General features: G+C 44.7%; 2 protein-coding genes across 3 annotated transcripts in view; both read left to right on the top strand.

The window, feature by feature from the left end:
- The window catches only part of VPS39 (VPS39 subunit of HOPS complex), a 60,914-nt gene extending 58,092 nt beyond the window's left edge, over positions 1 to 2,822 (top strand). For both annotated transcript variants that reach the window (XM_021009298.2, XM_078151357.1), the window contains one exon: positions 323 to 2,822. In XM_021009298.2, coding sequence (XP_020864957.2) covers positions 323 to 398 — 76 coding nt within the window. In that variant the 3' untranslated portion in view covers positions 399 to 2,822. The remainder of the gene's footprint in view (positions 1 to 322) is intronic.
- Positions 2,823 to 3,651: 829 nt separating this feature from the next.
- PLA2G4F (phospholipase A2 group IVF) overlaps positions 3,652 to 18,668 on the top strand; it is a 30,793-nt gene continuing 15,776 nt past the window's right edge. The window contains 11 exon segments of the mRNA XM_021009410.2: positions 3,652 to 5,776; positions 6,221 to 6,500; positions 7,488 to 7,560; positions 8,287 to 8,423; positions 8,609 to 8,737; positions 13,245 to 13,285; positions 14,071 to 14,113; positions 14,733 to 14,799; positions 15,458 to 15,609; positions 17,523 to 17,627; positions 18,370 to 18,407. Coding sequence (XP_020865069.1) covers positions 6,390 to 6,500; positions 7,488 to 7,560; positions 8,287 to 8,423; positions 8,609 to 8,737; positions 13,245 to 13,285; positions 14,071 to 14,113; positions 14,733 to 14,799; positions 15,458 to 15,609; positions 17,523 to 17,627; positions 18,370 to 18,407 — 896 coding nt within the window. The 5' untranslated portion in view covers positions 3,652 to 5,776; positions 6,221 to 6,389.

The following is an 18,668-nucleotide window of genomic DNA, read 5'->3' as shown; positions in this document are numbered from 1 at the left end:
GTAGATATAGTATGTTTGCATCATGGAGAACTCTGAGGAATCTAAGACTCTCTTGTACTTCCAGCCTTGGAAGAGATTACTAAATTCTTTCTGGGTCTATACTTGACAAACCAAAGCAGATAGGCACAGTTTCTGCTCCTGTTTTGGTCAGAGACAGATGAATGGTGGCTCTGTCAGTCCAAGTAGTCCAGGAGGCAGCTTGATTTTCATAGGCTGACCAGAGCTGCCTCTGTACCGGTTTTAAGGCAGGAAGCTTTTCCTAGTAAAGGAGGGTGCTTCCTTTCTGGGGACCAGTCTCATTCCGTTCTTCTTCCTCCCGCAGCGCGTTTGCCAGGTACCCCAATGGAGTGGTTGTGCACTACTTCTGTTCCAAAGAGGTCAACCCGACTGATACCTGAACTGGAGCCATGCTCTGAGGTCAGCAGACTACAATTCCTGCCTTTCCCAGAAGAACGGAAGGAGTGGAAGCTCCTTAGGAAACAAGAATGCCTCCAGGAGGAGGGGGAGTCTTCTCATTTGGACACTACTTGGTACCTTACAGCCTGGAGCATCTCTGGACTAACTACTCCTAACCCTGACAACAAAAATGTTGGCTTTTTAAGAGGAAAAAAATGACTTGTACGGTTAAGTTGCTGGCAACTTCACAAAATCTCTTTGATACTTAGGATGTGAAGTAGACGCATCCTCCAGTGTTTGCATTATTACACACTAAGAAAACTTGTTTTGAACATTTGTAACTGAAGGGGAATTTTTCATTAAGAACCTTTTTTATAAAGGTACATACATGTCTTCACAAGGACTTGGAGGCCAGGCTAACTGGAGAGTCCAGTGAAAAGAGAAAATTCTAAGAGCTGTGCCATCTGTGTAGACAGAGCAGCTAGCTTTCTATTTAAGGATGTTTGTTTTTTGCCCTGTCTAGTGTTGGTGCTAGACAGTCCCAAGACATTTTCCTCTGTACTCCCTCCCCTTTATATTTGTCTCACTTTCATTTGGTTACTTTTTCCTTCTCACTTTTTTCCACAATTCCTGAGGTCAGAAATGACTAGTATTTGGCACTGTGTTACGTTTGACATGCAAGGGGTTAATTCTCCAGAATTTTTGCATCATCCCTGCAGGTGTTAGGGGGACGTGGGTGGGAGATGTAAATACGTCCTAGTTGCACTGCACAATCAATCACTCCTCCCTTCATGAACAGGAAACCAGGAGGGCGTTACCTTTCTAGGAAAGGAGTCCTACATCCACCCTCTATCCCAGTGGAGAATGTGGGTCCAAGTTATGACATCATAAAGACTGGACCAGCTTCTGAGCGCTTGGTGTGAGATCATATTCATACACCCCTGCAGTGTTGGCTCCTCCAAGGCTCATTCACCAGTAGCAAAGTTAGTTTAATATTTGTTGATGATGCTATGCCTTGTTTCAGGTCTCTCCTCGCTGTGCCACTGGCTAGTTCCTGCTTGCATGCCATGAAGAATAAGCCTGATTATTAGTCTGCTGATGTTTGGAGGGAGCTGGTGGATTGGGTTGCAGTATTGTAGGTGGCTGGGTCTCTGAGAAGTTTAGAGAAAAGCTTCAGTCAAGAGCTCAAGTACATTTGTGATCATATTCAGGGAGGATGGGAGAAAAAGGCAACAGTGAAAATGGGCTTTTAAAGTACATCCTCCCCTCCCTCTTTCCACCCCACCTCCACCCCCAGCCCCTGTCTCCTTTCCCGCAAGTTCTCTAAAGCACTGATTAGATTGTATTCTTGCCACCTGCAGGATTCCTTGTGGTTTCATGGAGTACAATTTGCAGCATCCCCCATTTAAAAAAGGATTAGGACCTACTATCTCCGCAGCCTCAATAGACAGGCCGAGGACATGAAGGATAAGGAGTCCTGCTTCCTGACCTTAATGGGGATTCTGTACACTTGACCACTTCAGTTTTGTCGCCCTGATACCTTTAGTGGGTTGTGGGAAGCAGGGCTGAGTGATAGAGCAGTGGCTCCTTTCCTCCTCGTTGGAGGAAGCAGCATAGTGGCCAGCTCTGTTTCCTTTATGATATAGTGAATTTTCACTGTGGCATTTTGGCATCTCTTTCCCTGTCAGTATTGACTTCAGGCTTGTGTGGGGGTCTGTAGACTCTATTGCTAAGGGAGACCAGTTGTGAACTGAAGGGATCCTAGTCCTCCACATGGACCTGTGTGTACTGTCTCAAGATGTAGTATTAGCCCCCAGCTCAGCTATAACATTTTGGCTAATTATTGACAGCAGTGATGGAGACAACTGGGAATGGGTCAGCGAGAATGAGGCGTCTTTCAGGAGAGCCGTGAAGCAAGTAAGCAGGAAGAGACAGGGACAGTTACCAGTTTGTCCGTATGTGCATGGCAGCAAAGGAGAGACTGGGAGCCAGCTGCCAAGAAGGCAGCTTGGAGGTGGGTAACAGGCCTCTCCTCAGCTTTCCTCCTGAAGCCCTCCTAGAGCACATGCTGCACTGGCCCAGCACCTTCCGGCTCTGGTTTTGTTTACTGTGAGCCAGATTTGTTCAAAGCAATAGAATAGAGATTATGTGTGGTCTTACATGTAGCAAGCTGCTGCTTTGTCAACTCCATCCCTCTTCCTTTAGCCCTCTTTGGGCCATCCTCCTACCTAGCACCTGCTTTTGGCAGAAGTCTACCCAACATGAGGTTTGACCTGCTGTAATCTCAGTTGTGTGTGAAATTGTCACAGCTGCTAAGTGAGGTGTGGGAAAGGCAGTGGGGGGATCGTAGCTTTATGGGGTGAGCTGGTGACGACGATCTCTTGTTCCCTTCAATAATGATGATAATAAAATTTAACGAACCTTTCTATCTCTAGTTTTTTTTTCCTTTGTGGGGTTTGGTTGAAAAACAAAAAGCAAATGATGTTTCATGCTCACATGTTTCTTGGAGCTAAGAAGAAAGTCGGGATCACTGGCAGGGTAAAGTGTGGACAATGCCAGGTTTATGTATTTGAGCTGTTGTGGCTTATCCAACTTTAATTCTTGCCTCCATGTTATGAAATCCTAGGATTCAGAACTGGAAGGAATCTTAGAGCTCATCTGGCCCAACCCTTTCATCTCCTGTGGTAGGATCTGGCACCTCTCCCCCAGCCTACCCTCTCTAGGAGGGTGATTTGGGGCTAGGGCTAAAAGTGAAGGGAATGAGTCTGGAATGTTTCATAGAGGTGTGTTTTCTCTAGGTCTTTGAGTTATCCCTCATCACTCACTTCTACTATTGACTTCAAAAGTAATCTGTCCCTTCTGCCACCGCTGCCTCCTCCTCCTCCTCCTTCTCCTCCTCCTTCTCCTCCTGTGCCCTGGAAGGCATTCCTTCTATAAAATTAAGGGGTAGGGGAGAGTAAGGGGAGGGTGACAGGAAGACAGTTGGAAGGAAATAAATGGTTTTGGTACTAATGTGATTATGGCAGGGTGCAAATAACTTCAGAAATTCCAGAGTTATTGTTTATATTACAGCATTATCTCTTTGGCTTTTTTTCACATTGCTGTTTCTTCAGTATCGATTAATAAATCAGTCAGCTTTTTAGAGCACCTGTGTCCTGGTACTGTGCTAAGCTCTGGGGATACAAAAAGGCAAAAGACAGTCTCTGGTGCCAAGGAGCTTGCAATCTAATGGTGAGACAATATGTAATATATACAGGATAAATAGAAAGTAATGACCAGAGAAGGAACTGGAATTTAGATGGGCTGGAGAAGGCTTCCTGTAGCAGGTGGGATTTTAGTTGGGACTTAAGGGAAGCCAGGGAGGTCAGTAGTTGGAGCAGAGGAGGGAGAGCATTCCAGGCATGAGGGAGAGCCAGAGAGAATGCTGACAGATTAAGTGTCTTGTTCATGGAATGGCCAGGAGGCCAGTGTCATTGGGTTGAAGAGTACGTTTTGGGGAGTAAGGTGTCAGGACTGCAAAGGTAGGAGAGGGCTATGTTATAAATGACTCTGAATGCCAAGCAGAGCGTTTTATACTTTCTTCTGGAGGCAATAGGGAGCCACTGGAGTTTACTGAGTAGCGGAATGATCATGATCTGCACTTGAGGAAAATCCCTTTGGTGGCTGAATGGAAGATATCTAGGTATGGGGAGAGACTTCAGGCAGACAGACCCACTAACTGGCAGGCTGTTATAGTAATGCAGGCATGTGGTGATGAGGGCCTGCACCAGAGGGGTGGTGGTGCCAAGAGGAGAGAAGGAAACAAATTCAAGAGATGTTGCAAAGGTAAAAATCACCAGGCCTTGGTAACAGCTTAGATGTAGGGGGTGAGAGATGGTGAGGATCCAGGATGACTCCTAGGTAGTGGGCCTGAGGCACTGGGAGGATGGTGTCGCTTTCTACAGTAATAGGGAAGATAGGAGGGGGAGAGCATTTAGAAGGAAAGATAGAGTATTGTTTTGGGTACATTGCGTTTAAGATGTGTATTGTGCATCCAGTTTGAGATGAAAGGCAGTTGGAGATTAGAGATTGGAGGTTGGCAGAGAGGTTGGGGCAGAATAGGTAGATATGAGAGAGAATCACGAGGGTAGAAAATGGTTAATTAAATCCATGGGAGCTGATGAGATCACCAACTGATGTAGTATGGAGGGAGAAGAGAAGAGGGCTTGGGAGAAAACTGAGGGCCACTTACAATCAGAGGGTGTGGTCTGGAAAAGGATTCAGCAAAGGAGAGGGAGAAGGAGTGGTCACATAGGTGGGGGGGGGAACCAGGAGAGAGTGTTTGTCCCAAAAACCTAGAGAGAAGAGTATCAAGAAGGAGAGAGGGATGAGGGGTGTCAAAGGCTGTAGAGCGGTCAAGGAAAATGAGAATTGAGAAAAAAGGCCATTGGATTTGGCACCTAAGAGATCATTGGTAACTTTGGAGAGAGGTTGGACGCCGGATTGTAAGAGATTAATGGAGTAAGAAGAGTGAAAATGAAGGCACCTTTGTGTAGATGGCCTTTTCTAGGAGTCTGTTAGCTACTAAGGACATAAGAGATATAGGATGTTGGGGGGATAGCAGGATCAAGTGAGGGGTTTTACACAATGGGGGAACTATGGACTTGTTTGTAAACAGAAGGGAAGGAGCCACAAGTCCTCTTGGAAGAAGGAGTCGTGAATGTCTTTCCCCTTTCTCTTTTATTCCCTGGAGCAGCTAAAAGTGAAGGACCCAGACATTCTCCTTTTCTCTTATTTTTGGCCACCTTTTACTTCTGGGAGTCAGCCACATATCCTGCTCCCCATCTCTCTTGTCACTTTGTCCAGGGTCATCATAATGATCATTGTGAGGCATTGGCATGTGATAGGTGGGGTGCTGATGAACAGTCTCCTCCGAGACAGGCCATTCATCCTCTACCCTACAATAAGATACCAGAGTAGTTCACCATGAGTGGAGAAGATGGCAAATTGTGTCTCTGTTTTACTGTTTTCTCTCAGAATGGCATTCAGCAGGCTGTCTGGGCTGATCTGAAAATGACAAATAAGGCCAGTGCCGTGAGCGAAGGCATGGCACTATTGTAGTGGAGCTGAACGTTCCCGAGTTCCCAAGTCTGAGATCAGACCTTGTTAGTGGCGCTGTCTTCTAGTGGACAACAGCCTCACCAGGGGAATTAGTTTTTAGGATTGTGATTTCTGCAGAGTTCTGCATACTGCCATATGGAAGCTATGGTAGTATGGTAAGCCACCTTAAGGTGGCAAAGGCCTCTTGATTTGAGCTGGTGCCTCAGCTTAAGAAGAAAAGACAGCTTTCTTCATTGGTACACATACAACCACTTGAGTTTCCAGTCTCGACTTGCCCTATGTATTACTTATTTTTTACTCTGAATAATTTTACTTTTAGATATTGCTTCCCAGACTCCACCTTGGGGATGAGGGTTGGGAAAGGAATGGCCTGATGTTTGCAGGAGACAAATGGCTCTGATAACTCTACCTCTATGTCAATGGTGGTAGTGGTTGCCTGAGGTAAAGGTTAGCTTTTATATGAGGTCCTCCTGTTACAGCTTGAGGGCTGATGGTTACTGAAAAGACAGACCTATAATCTCTTCTATTGCCCTTCTTCCTGTCTTTGCTAAGAGAGAGGATTCTCCTGAGGGGTCAGGTTGTTCTCTGGCCAGATTGGCTACTGTGTCTCTTCTCTGTAAAGAATACGTTTGGCACCTAGTAAATTGGATGAACCATATTCAGGGGAGGTTGGCTGAGCAGAGACTACCGGGCCTAATTACTCTATTTCTATCTCTATCTCTAGCCTTAGCCAAGATGCCTGGCCCCACCCTATTTTACCTGGTGGTGTCGCCGGTCAGGCAAGTTAAATGTTAACTAGAGGAGAGGCTGAATGAGTGACTGACTGCCTGCCGTCACAACTGAGCATACTGTCCAGACAGCACCAGCTGTTGAGAATTGATCTTCACCTAGCTATGCTGTGGACCAGTTTGCCAAGGCAGCTTGTAGGCAGGGTGCTGCCAGTCCTGGGTGCAGTGCTGTTCCAGAAGAGAGAAAAAAGGGGATTTCAGCTAAGACACTGGCAGGTAATAAAACTGGTAGCAGTTTTTCCTTAGGAAATGGGGAATATGGAAGTTGGAGGTAAGTGGGCAGGGACTTTGGTTTCAAAGGAGGAAGAGTCCCAGCTCCGGAATCCAGGGAACCCAAGTGAACACAAATCCAACCTTGCAAAGGGTTGTTTCATTTAGGAGTGTTCTGATCTCATCCTGGTCGCTGGTAATTTGGTAGTGTTATTCTTTGGCGAGATTGAATGGAGAAGAGGGTTGGGAAATGCTTATCTGTTCTCAAAGGGGAACAGTATTATTGTGGAACGAATGTCGAATAACTAATGTGCTTTTTATTTTAGTGTTTTTGTTTTTTAAAGTCATAGTCTTTGTACCTGATTACAATGCCTGAGGAAGGAGGGGTAGAGGTATCTCTAGAATTCTACCCTTTCGCTCCTTTCCAAAAGGCATAGTGTCATCAGAACTCCTCTCTGCCATCCCTAGCCCCTGTCTGCTGTGTCCCACTCCCCTGGTCTTTTGATGGAAAAGTTTCACTCCCTGGCAGCAGCTTAACGTTCCCCACCTTCTCTCTCCCCTTTTCCCTCCCCACCCAGGAATCTAGAACTGTAGGCTCTTCCAGAACCAGTCAGACCTGTTCAAGCCATGACCCACCATGACCTCAAAATTTCTACGACCTTGTGTGGGAGGTTGAGACATTTGACCTCTGCTTTGGAGCTGGTGGGCCTTAGTTGCTTCATTTGCATATGATCAGTTTATGCAGATTGACTCCCTAACTGCCTTTGGTGCTACCCAGCCTGGGACAGTTCTAGTCAAGTGGGGATCAGGAGTTTGTAGCGTCATGTGTGATCCTCGGACCTCCCTCCCCCTAACATTCATGGTCCAGAACTTTAATGCTTTTGTAGTCAGAGACTGGGCTGCTGCTTTTTTGGGCATGGGATGATGTAGAGAGAGGTTGTTTGGGCCTTCAGACTCCCTGGGATTGTGTCTAAGAAGCTTCTGTTATTGCAGCGTGAGATCTACCCGCATTACGACCTTCAGGTGAAAGTGATGAGAGCCAGAAACGTCAAGGGCACAGACCTGTGTGAGTCTTCCACTAATCTCATTTCCTTTCATTTTCCTTTTGAATGAGTGAACGAATGAATGAATGGATGGAAAAGGCACTCATTAAGTGTTAACTGTTTGCCAATCGCTGTGCTAAATGCTGGGAATACAGATAGAAAAACTGAGTCAGTCCTGCTTTCAAGAAGGTCAAACTCTTCACTGGGGGAGATAACACAGAAAAGCAAGTTTGGCTTTCAGATGGTAAGATCCTTAGGTCAAGTCAGTAGCTGGTCAGAAGAAAGTGCCCGGGGCCTGGAGGGTTTAGAGACAAGACAGATAGATGGTAAAGCCTGGTTCTTCATCTCACTGGAAGGGATAAAATTGTGACTTCCCCATCTCATCCCAGCAGGTTCTAGCAGTTAACTAGTCCTGATGAGTCCTGAGCGTAGTTATATATTCAGTGTATATGGTATATATGTACATATATAATATATACATTTTATCTCATTTGCTCCTCACAACAACTCTGTGAAATAGGTATTATTGTCCCCATTTTACAGATGAAGAAACTGAGGCAAAGAGAGGTTAAATGAGTCATTTACAGAGTTACACAGGTAGCTGCCTGAGGCCAGAGTTGAACTCAGGTTTTCCTAACTCCACGTGCAGCATACTATTCACTATCCAGATGACTTCTTCAGGGACAGAGGCCACATAGCTATAGGAAGTAGGACGATGATTACTCTCACCTACCACCCCTCTCTTCCAGTGTCTGAGGCAGACTGCTTTGTGGAAGTACGACTCCCTACGTCCTCGCCATTCACTTCTCGGACAAAGGTGGTTCCCAACTGCAGCCATCCAGAGTGGAATAAAACCTTCCACTTTCAGATCCATGATGCTGTGAAGGTGAGGAGTTAGTTAAGTCAAGCAGTGAAGAGGAGAGGAGAACTGAGGGCTTTGTGATTTTGTTCCAGTGGCCCAGTCATTCAGGGGCTGGTTCCAGGCTGTTCCTGAAATCCCCTACCCCATCCCACTCCACTGCTGTTTCATTTTGTATGACCAACTCCCATGTGCTGCCTCTCCTGTTTCAGAATGTACTGGAGCTCACCCTCCTTGATGAAAATGTTCTTCAAAGTGACCCACTGGCCTCTGTTATGTTTGATCTTGGGGGCTTGGAGCCTGGCCATTCTCACAATCACACCTTTCTGTTCAACCCAAAGGTGAGTCGACCCCACCTGACTTTCAGATCAATAAAGCAAGCATTTGTTTTTCTAAGGGATTCTTTTTAAAATTTAATATTTTATCTTTTCCCCCAATCACACATAAAAACATTTTTAAACATTCATTTCTTAAAACTTTGAGTTCCAAATTCTCTCCTTCCCTCCCTTTGTCCCTCATTGAGAAGGCAAAAAAATTTCACATAAGTTATTCATGTGCAGTCATGCAAAGCATATTTCCATATTACACATGAATAACAAGCATTTACTAAACTCCTACTGTGGGTAAGGTGTCAGGGATAGAAAGATACAATTCCTGCCCTCAAGGAGCTTACATTCTACTAGGAGATATATATAACAAAAATTGAGGTAGCAGAGGGCACTAATAGTTTGCAGGAGGCATCACAGAGGAAATAGGTAGCACCTGAACAAAATCTTGAAGTAAAACAAGATTGTGAGGAGCAACCATGAGGAAAGAATCCATTTTGGACTTGTGAGATGGCATGATTGTAAATGTTGAGTTCAGAGAACAGATAGTATTCCAACTTAACAAGAACGTAGGGCTCGGGGCAGCTAGGTGGCACAGTAGATAGAGTGCTGGGTCTGGAGTCAGGAGGACTTGAGTTCAAATCCCGCCTCAGACCAGACACTTGACACTAGCTGTGTGACCTTGGGCAAGTCACTTAACCCCAGCTGCCACACACACACACACACACACACACACACACACACACACACACACACACACACACACACACACACACACACACACCAAAACAAAAAAAGAATATAGGGCTTATGAAAGGGAATTGGGGAATGGCGAACAAGTTGTGGTGTATGGTTGTGAAGGAATACTGCTGTGCTGTAAGAAATGATGAACTCAGTGATCTTAGAAAGGCATGGAAAGATGCATGAAATGATGAAGAGCGAAGTGAGCAGAACCAAGAGAACATTGTATACAGCAACATTGTTTTAAGAGTGACTTTGAGTAACTAAATCATTTTGACTATTGTAAGTACACAAATTAGAAATAAAGGTCAAGGGGTAGCTAGGTGGCCTTGTGGGTAGAGCAGTGGCCCTGGATTCAGGAAGACTTTAATTCAAATCTGGCTTCAGACACTTGACACTTAGTAGCTGTGTGACCCTGGGCAAGTCATTTAATCCTATGGCCTAAGAAAGAAAGAAAAAGAAAGAAAGAAAGAAAGAAAGATCATATGAAGAGAGACACTATCTGCATTCAGAGAAAGAACTGATAAATAAAATGATATATAGAATAATTTTACATACGTATCTATTTGTGTCATATGGTAGGCATCTTAGGGGATTGGGGTAGAGGGAGGAAAAAAGGGAAAAAATTACATAATGTAATATATAAAATTTACATAATATTATTTAACATAATATTTGGAGGGAATAGCAAGTTGTACGTAATAGATTTTGCGGGTTCATGTGCAATCTTTTTTATTGTATTGTGTTATGGAAATTTTGCTTTGTTCCCTGAATTGAAAAGAAAATAAATTGAAAAAAAAAAGAAAGGGAGTAATATGAAATAGAATTGGAAAGGTTAATTAAGTAAGGACCATGAAGGCCTTAAATGCCAGGCTAAAGAGATTGTATTTCATTGTAACAGTACTTCTTAAACTGTAGATCTCAACCCCACAGTTTAAGAAGCGCTGAAGGGTGTTGAGTGGAAAAAGTTTAAGAAGCCCTGGTCTAGAACAGAAGTTCTTAACTTTTTTTTTTTTAGGCAGTTGGGGTTAAGTGACTTGCCCAGGGTCACACAGCTAGTAAGCGTCAAGTGTTTGGTCTGAGGCCGGATTTGAACTCAGGTCCTCCTGACTTCAGGGCTGGTGCTCTATCCACTGCGCCACCTCGCTGCCCCCTTAACTTTTGTGTGTGTGTGTTTTGGGCCTTTTTGGCAGTCTGGTAAAGCATTTAGACTCCTCACAATAAGATTTTTAAATGTGTAAATTAAAATATATGAGATTATTAAAAAATTAATTACATTATATTTAATTATATTAAATTATTAAAATACTATAATTATATTTTATAATTATCAAAATGTCAATTATATTAAAATATAGCTATCAACACATATTTTTTTAAAACTGAAGTTCAGACCTTCTGCTGTAGAAATTTGGGGGCCACTGAAGATTTTTGAAAAGGAGAAGTGACATAATCTAGCTTTTTTCTTTGGAAAATTATTTTGGCTGCTCTGTGAATGAATGGATGAGAAATCATTAAAGCTTACTCCATGCAAAGCACTGTGTTGGTGCTAGGGACAAAAATAGAAAAGCCAGATTGTTGCTGCTGCTGCTTGTGCTTCGTTCTCAAAGAGAACCATGATATCAGGGAGGTGATGCCAGGACACCCAAGTGAATTGGATTTAAGTGAGGGAGGGCTGTGCAAAGTCACTTTCTCCTCCGGAGACATCTGGCTCCAGTGGCCAGATGGAGATCAAGGCAACTGGAGATGGCCCAGGATGCAGTGGCGGATGTTGGCCTTTTCAACTAAGTCTTTAACAGATCTGTCTGAGTTTGACTGAGGCAGGGCCCATTCCTTTCTCGAGGAGCTCACCTTCTTGAGGTAAAATGTCTAGGAGGCACGGAAGATGGATTAGCGAGGAGACGGATCAGGACTTTGGCTATTAAAGTAGCACACGTGAGTAGAGACAAGGCTTTGGGTATGAAAGATACTGTGGAGATGCAATTGACAAGATGTGGCGACTGACTGACTGTGGGGGTGAGTCATAGATGCCTCCAAGGATGTGAGGCTGGGTGACTGGGAGGATGATGGTGGCCTTAACAGAAATAAAGAAGTTTGCAGAAGGAGCAAGTAGGTTTATGGGGAAGGATTAAGCGTCTCATTTGGACGTATTGAGCTGTGGGGACCCCAAAGAACTAACTTGAAGACATCTGGCTGTGTGGGACTGTAGGAGGGGAAAGAAGATTAGGTAAAAGATTCGAGTATTCTTTGCATCAAGCCCAGAAGTTTCTCTTTGCAAAATTGTCCTTCTTGCTCCTAATATTGCCTTCTGTGGTAGAACTAGGTTACCTCCTATCCAGGCTTACTTAGTCCAAGTGAGTTATCCTCACCTACAGAAGCCAGAGATAATTCCTGATTATCACTCTTATTCTAAGATCTTACTACTAGTATTTGGGTACTAGAAAGGTAACAGAAAGAGGGCTTTCAAGGTAAGACTCTGACTGCTATCTTATGGACTTTTAACCTATAGAGAAAAGGCCTCTTAGAGTGTGTGAAAGAGGCAGTGTAGTGCAATGGAATGTGCTTTTGGATTTGGAGTTAGAGGAAACGAGTTCAAATCCTGCCTCAGTTACTACCTATGTGTGACCTTGGGCAAGTCACAACCTCTCTGAGCTTCAGTTTCCTCATCTGTAAAATGAAGGGCAGCTAGATGCATAGTGGATAGAGTGCCTAGCCTGGAGTCTGGTAGATTTATCTTCCTGAGTTCAAATATAGCCTCAGACGCTTACTAGCTGTGTGACCCTGGACAAGTCACTTAATCCTGTTGGCTTCAGTTTCCTCATCTGCTGAGTTCGGGGAACTCATTTTGAGCTGGCAAAGGAGATGGCGAATCACTCCAGTATCTTTGCCAAGAAAACCCCAAATGGCCATGACTGAAATGACTGAACAATAAAAATGAAGGTATAGGATGATAACTAGAGGGGATGGCAGGGACAAATGAAGTTTATTTTTATTTTTGTAAGGGTGGGGTAGATAGAAGTATGTTGTAGCTACCGGGGCAAAAGCTAGGAGGGGAGTAACTGAAGATGAGAAATAGAGAGGGAGACATTGATGGGCCACACTCTTGGAGGAGAGGATATATTGAGGGTGCAGGGAGAAGGACTTGGCTTTGGAAAGGAGAAAGGACCACCTTATCCTCAGTGGATGGAGTGAGGATATGAAAGGGATCTGAGATCCGGAGTAGGGAAGAAGAGATTAGTTCATGTAGTCTCAGGCAGTGAAGATCATTGGTGATTTGGAGAGAGCAATTTCACTCAAATGATGGGGGTCAGAAGTCACATTGCAAGGGGTTGAGAGGTGAAGAATTACAGGCAAAAAAAGTTTAGTATACTTTTTAAAAAAGTAGATTTTTACTGATTATCTTTTGTTTTTGCATCACCAAGAATTCTCCATGTGTCTCCCCAGAAAGCCAGTCCTTACAACAAAGAAAACTAAAGAAAAAAAAAAAGAGAGAGAGGAAGAGAAAAAAAAATCAAGAAAATAATGCATTACAAAACCCCCAGATGTTCTGTGCAATGTTCCACACCCATGGACCTTTGCAAAAGAGTGAGGGGAAGTGTCTTCTCATATCTTTTCTTTGGCACCAAGATTCTGAAACATTTGGTTTTTTGTTAGGTGGTAGTTCTTTCCATTTCCATTAGTACTTGGGTATTCCATGCCTGGAATTTGGAGAGGGTTAGGTTGAAAAGCCAGGGGATTTAAAAGTTGAACTGGTTAACTATGCTCATTCACCTCCTTACAGGACAAAGAGGAACTGCAGGTAGAATTTCTCCTGGAAAACGGGTAAGTTCTGGAAGATCCTGTCTGTGCCCTCAGACTTAGGCCATACTGTCATAGATGAAGTGAGTCTTTGGGTCATTCTGTGAAAATCTATGAATTCTGGCCCCTGAGGCAAATTCAGTACAGAAGGGAGGTGAGAGGGATTGTGGTCCAGGGGACTGATTCCCAGTTTACTACTCGTCTCGGAAATGTATGAGAGTTGCCCTATTTCATTTGATCCTGGTGCATAGAAGAATGACCCCTACTTCAGTGCAGCTGGGAACCTGATATGCCCCCTCTCTCTATGTAGTCAGAGAACTATTTCTCAATCCTCTGCTTGTCCCCTGGCTTCCTGGGAGCTATCTACATCTCTAACTGAATGGGGGAAAAAATCCAAAGAAGTATAGCCCATTTCCCAGTGTTCCAGGGGATCCATCTGGAATCTCCCTTGCCAACTGTGCATGAAGAACCATTATAAAGGGAGGGAACCAGCTCCTTTGTGTGTCAGCACCCTGGGGAAAAGCCCAGTGGTACTGTCCTAGTTACTGTTTTGTGTGCTGATTTGAATAGGATTTTGCTCCCACTCTAGGGTCCACAGACCTAATTTTCAGAAACACCCTGGTTCCTGGGGCCTTAAATCAGGACTAACCAAGACGTTGCTGTTCCCCCCATCCTTGGCATGCCACTGTTTGAACTCAACTCTTACCCCAGCTTTGGGAATGGGGAACCCAGCATCCTAGGCTTGTTCAGCTGTTTTGGTTATGATGTTTTAGTAGCACCCAGTTCCATAAGTTCCTTGTTCTCTGCAGAAATGTGCCTGCCTCTGAAGTCATCACTAATGGGGTCCTGGTGGTGAGTAGGGAAGAGGAGCTTGAGGAGATCCTGTTGCTAGGTGATGGGCATCTATTTAATCCCTCCTCATACATTTATACATTATATATTAATCACCAAGGATTAAGCTATCTCTGAGTGTTAGAATTAGATAGAATGATGGCACCATCCTCAGAAGGTTTGGGGAGGCTGTAGGTAGCATCATGGGGGCAATTCAGCTTCCAGACTCCTGGGCTTCTGTGATGGCTAAAGGCATTATGAAGACCCAGATTTCTCCCTACCAGTCCCTCCTCACTGTCCCTGCTTTAAAAAGGTCACCAGTGTTAGCCTCTTCTCTGCCTCAAGACTTTGGCTCATCTGGCCCTTTCTTAGGACTGGTTTCCTAGGGTTTCCTGGGGCTCTGAAATTCTAGCAACATTAACTACATCCCTAGGTGAGGTTTCAAATAAGCTCTTCATTAGAAAGGCTGAGGCTGAATGGGAATCCCGAGGGACTGGGTCAGGAGACCCTGTTCTGGTGAGGAACAGAATGTAATGAGTCCTGAGTAGGAGTGAAGGGGCTACTAAAAGATGCTTTGAGAGGGGCCTCTTCAGCTCACCTGCCCTGTCCATGATTCCTCTAGTCCTCTCCTTATCCATAGGCCCATCCCTGTCTGAGAATCCAAGGCACTGTAGAAGAAAAGACTCTTGCCCTGTGGCAGGAAGATGGTGAGTTTCTCTGGCTGCCTTTGGTTTCTTACTTTCTGCTTGGATAAAGTTAAGGCTTTCAGTGGTCTCTTTTCAAGGAACTGAGATAGAAGGGGAATTTCTTGGAGGATTTGCCAATCTCAACCTTTTTTGTGTGATAGCAATGAATAGAATCCAGGTTGGTGGCCCTGAGAGAGAGGCCGGGAGGAAGAGGGTGGAAAGCTTTCTCTGTCCTTTCCAGCAGCCATGAGAGAGTCAGGGAACTTGACTTGGAGTCAGAAAGACTTGGGTATGACTCTTGCCTGAGACATATACTAGCTGTGTGACCCTGGGCAAGTCACCTAATGTTTCTCAACCTCAGTTTCTTTATTGGTAAATGAAAGGGTTGGCCTCAGCCACCAAGGTCCCTGCCAGCTCTTAAGTCTGTGATCCTATACTATCTCTACCTCTGAGCTCTACCCCCCCCCATTTAACTTCTTCTGTCATATATCACCTTCCCCTTACAATCATTCTAGTTTCCTGTGGATTCCTGGGTTATCCACTAGTATTCTTGCCTTGGCCACGTGGGGAGTGCCATCAGCCCAGGGCCATGAGGCCAAGGAACAGGAGTTAGCTGTAGGGCACTTGGTGTCTTTGGGATTACCCCCTGAACCTTTTCTTCTTGGCCCTTTGATCTCAGGAGACAGGGTGATACAGGTGTCAGTGCCTGGGGCCTATGAGAAGACACAGTCCTTTCCCAAATATCCACCTGAAGAGGAGGGCTCTTCAAACACTTTCATCTTTCATGTGAACCCTATCCTGCAATCCCAGCTGAACATAGTTTTGCAGCAGGTGAGGGAGGCCCGTTTTGTTGGTCCTGTGTACCTCTATTTCCCTACGTTGATTAATATCTTTATTATATTTAACGTTTTAGTGTGGCAAACTCTCCATCTTTTTTTTAGGGGAGGAAAGAAATCAACAAATATTTGAGTATTTGCTACGTGCTAGGCTTTGGAAATGGTGGGGAGGGCAGTATACAGTAAGTGTTCAATGAGAGCAGAGTTATTGATGGTAGTAAAAGTAGCATATAGGCCAGAAGGGTGTGGTGTTTAAAGAGTTCGAGAAAGAATTTCTGGATAATTAGTCATTTTATTAATAATGCTTGCATTTTTAATAAAAGGTCAGTGGCACTCTTGAATGCCAAAGATAGTTATGGTGGCAGGCTCATGGCTTGGAAGAGCAATGTCCCTGAGCATGGCAATCAACTCTGATTGGTTAACAGTTAATGAGAGGTGGACTTTACAGAGCGAAGTAAACTCACTCCATTGAGGGCTAAGAGTGACATCATGTCATTCTTGGACAGAGAGCCTATCCTATATTCAGACCCACCTGCCCAACCTTGGGCAGTCTAGACAAAAGGTCCTATCTCTACCCAAGCTTTACTGAGTGGAATTCACCTTAAATTAAAGATTCCTTGTAAGGTTGGGTGGTATCTGACCAAGACTGAGGGGAGAGTTAATTCAATGTCCTTCAAGAGATTGAACTTTGAAATGAGGACTGTAAAAAAAGCCAAATCATTTGTTATTAGTAATAATTTCTCTCATGGAGTTGTCAGACCGGACTGCCAAAAGAGTCCATGACATGAAAATGGTTAAGAACTCTTGACCCAAGACAAATTATTGACCTGCATGGATAGAAGAAATTTCCTCATCCATTAGTCAGTGAACAAGCATTTATTAAATGCCCACTGTTGGCTAGGCCCTGTATTAAGTGCTAGAGATACAAAGAAAGGGAAAACAACTTTCTTTGCTGTCTGGGAACTGCCTAATGGAGGAGACATCTTAGAAACAACTATATACAAACAACATATGTACGGGATGGATTTGAGACAATCAGGAGAGGAAAGGTGCTAGAATTAAGGGAGGGTTTGGGAAAGCTGCTTATAGAAGGCAGGATTTTAGCTGGGACTAGAAGGAAGCCAGGAGGCAGAGATGAGGGGGAAGAGAATTCCAGGCATGATGGACAGCCATTGAAAATACACAGTCAAGAGATAGAGTTTCTTGTTTGAGGGACAGAAAGAAAGCCATTGTAACTGGATCACAAAGTATTTGGAGCTAGGTAAGGTGTAAGAAAACTGGAAAACTAGGAGGAGACCAGGTTGAAAAGGGCTTTGAATGCCAAACAGAAGATTTGCTATTTGATTCTAGAGGTGGAAGGGAGCTGCTAGAGTTTATCGAATAAGGGGATGACATGTCCGACTTACGCTTTGGGCAGGTCACTTTGACAGCTGAGTGGAGGTTAGACAGAAGGAGGGAGAGATTTGTGGTGAGACCCACTAGATGGCTATTGCAGTAGTCCAGGTGTGAGGTGATGGAGGGCAGTGTCAGAGGCAAATGAGTTGAGTAAAGGGAGGTGGTTAGAAGATAAAATTGACAGGCCTTGGCAATGGATTGTATCTGGGGGGTAGTAGGGAGAGAGAGTGAGGAGAGCCAAGGCTGATACCTGGGCAATGGGGGGATGGTGGTGTCCTTGATAGTAAAAAGGAAATTTGAAAGAAGGGAGGATTTTGGGGAAAATGTAGCGAGTTCACTAGCAGGTGCCCGCACCAATGAAATAAATAGGTCTGGACAAACAAATAAACAAAAACTGCATTATTCAGGAGCTTCTGATCTGGGGCAGCCTTTTCTGGGGGACCCCAGTGGTCTCTGCCTTCAGCTTCTCTTCTGTCCTAACGAGTCTCACATGGTTGTTTCCTTTTCCCCCAGAGTCCTGAAATGGAGACCCAAACCAGGATACTGGGTAGAAAGGAGATACCCCTTTCCTCATTACCCCTGGACCAGGAGGTGCAGCATTTGGTGGCTCTGGGAGAGGTAAAATCCTAACATCTGAGGTCCTAGCTGCCCCACATTCTGCAAATCTCATCATCTCTGCATGTCCTCTGAATTGCCAAGATGGAGTCTGGGGGCAGTCTATGTAGAGTTCAGGCCTGGGTGAATGAGGAGCAGTTCTGAGGATCTGTTGTCTTGCTTGGTCAGTGCTAACTGTAAAGGCAGGTGGAAGGAAGGTGTGGTAATATGTGACAGCCCTGACACCTTCTGGGTAGAACCAGTACTGACTCTGAACCCAGGGGACCTGGATTCAAATCTCCCTTCCTAACATATGCTGTGACATAGGCAAGTCACTTAACTGCTCTGGGACTGGGTTCCTAATTTGTAAAATTAAGGGGCTAGACTAACTGACCTCTCTAAGGTCCTTTCCAACTAATAACTAGCATTCATATAGCACTTTAAGGGTTGCAAAGCATTCTACAAATATTGTGACATTTTATGTGGTATTATCCCCATTTGACAGATGAGGAAACTGAGGCCAAGAGATTAAAAAAGATGGCAAATGTCTGAGGCAGAATTTGAACTCAAGTCCTCCTTGTGCCTCTGTCTGTGATTCCACCTGGCTGCATCTAACCCTAATTCTGTGATCCCAAGAGTTACTCTAGAAATGAGTTCTGACATTGGGGGCTGGGATTACATAGAGAGGAGTGAAGATTGTAGCAGTAGGAGATGGGTATGTAAACATGAGCCAGTTGCTCAAGATCAGGGCTGTTTTCTGTTTCAGGCGTTTGAGCTGACTGTGAGCCTCAAGGCAGAACTAAGGTGAGATGACTCCAGGAGAAGATGGGCAACGGCCATCCAGGGTTGAGTCCCCAGGCAGTACCCTGGGCCATTCCTATGAACACTCCTGTCTGCATCCACCCCCCCCCCCCCGGTTCCCTTTGCTCTTCCTTCCCCCTCTCGACTAAGTTCAGGCTGTCTAATGCCGGCCCGTAATGTTTGGTTGGTTGGGAAATCTCTTCCTGAGGACCTCTTGGGGTCTATCTATGGAAAACAGCAGATCTGGGCCTAGACTGGAGCTGC

This window comes from Phascolarctos cinereus, unplaced genomic scaffold, assembly GCF_003287225.1.
Source record: "Phascolarctos cinereus isolate Bilbo 61053 unplaced genomic scaffold, phaCin_HiC Scaffold_3;HRSCAF=262, whole genome shotgun sequence".
In the NCBI taxonomy this organism is placed as follows: domain Eukaryota; kingdom Metazoa; phylum Chordata; class Mammalia; order Diprotodontia; family Phascolarctidae; genus Phascolarctos; species Phascolarctos cinereus.
The sequence above is the reverse complement of the archived record's forward strand: the minus strand, read 5'-3'. Positions and strand labels throughout refer to the sequence as shown.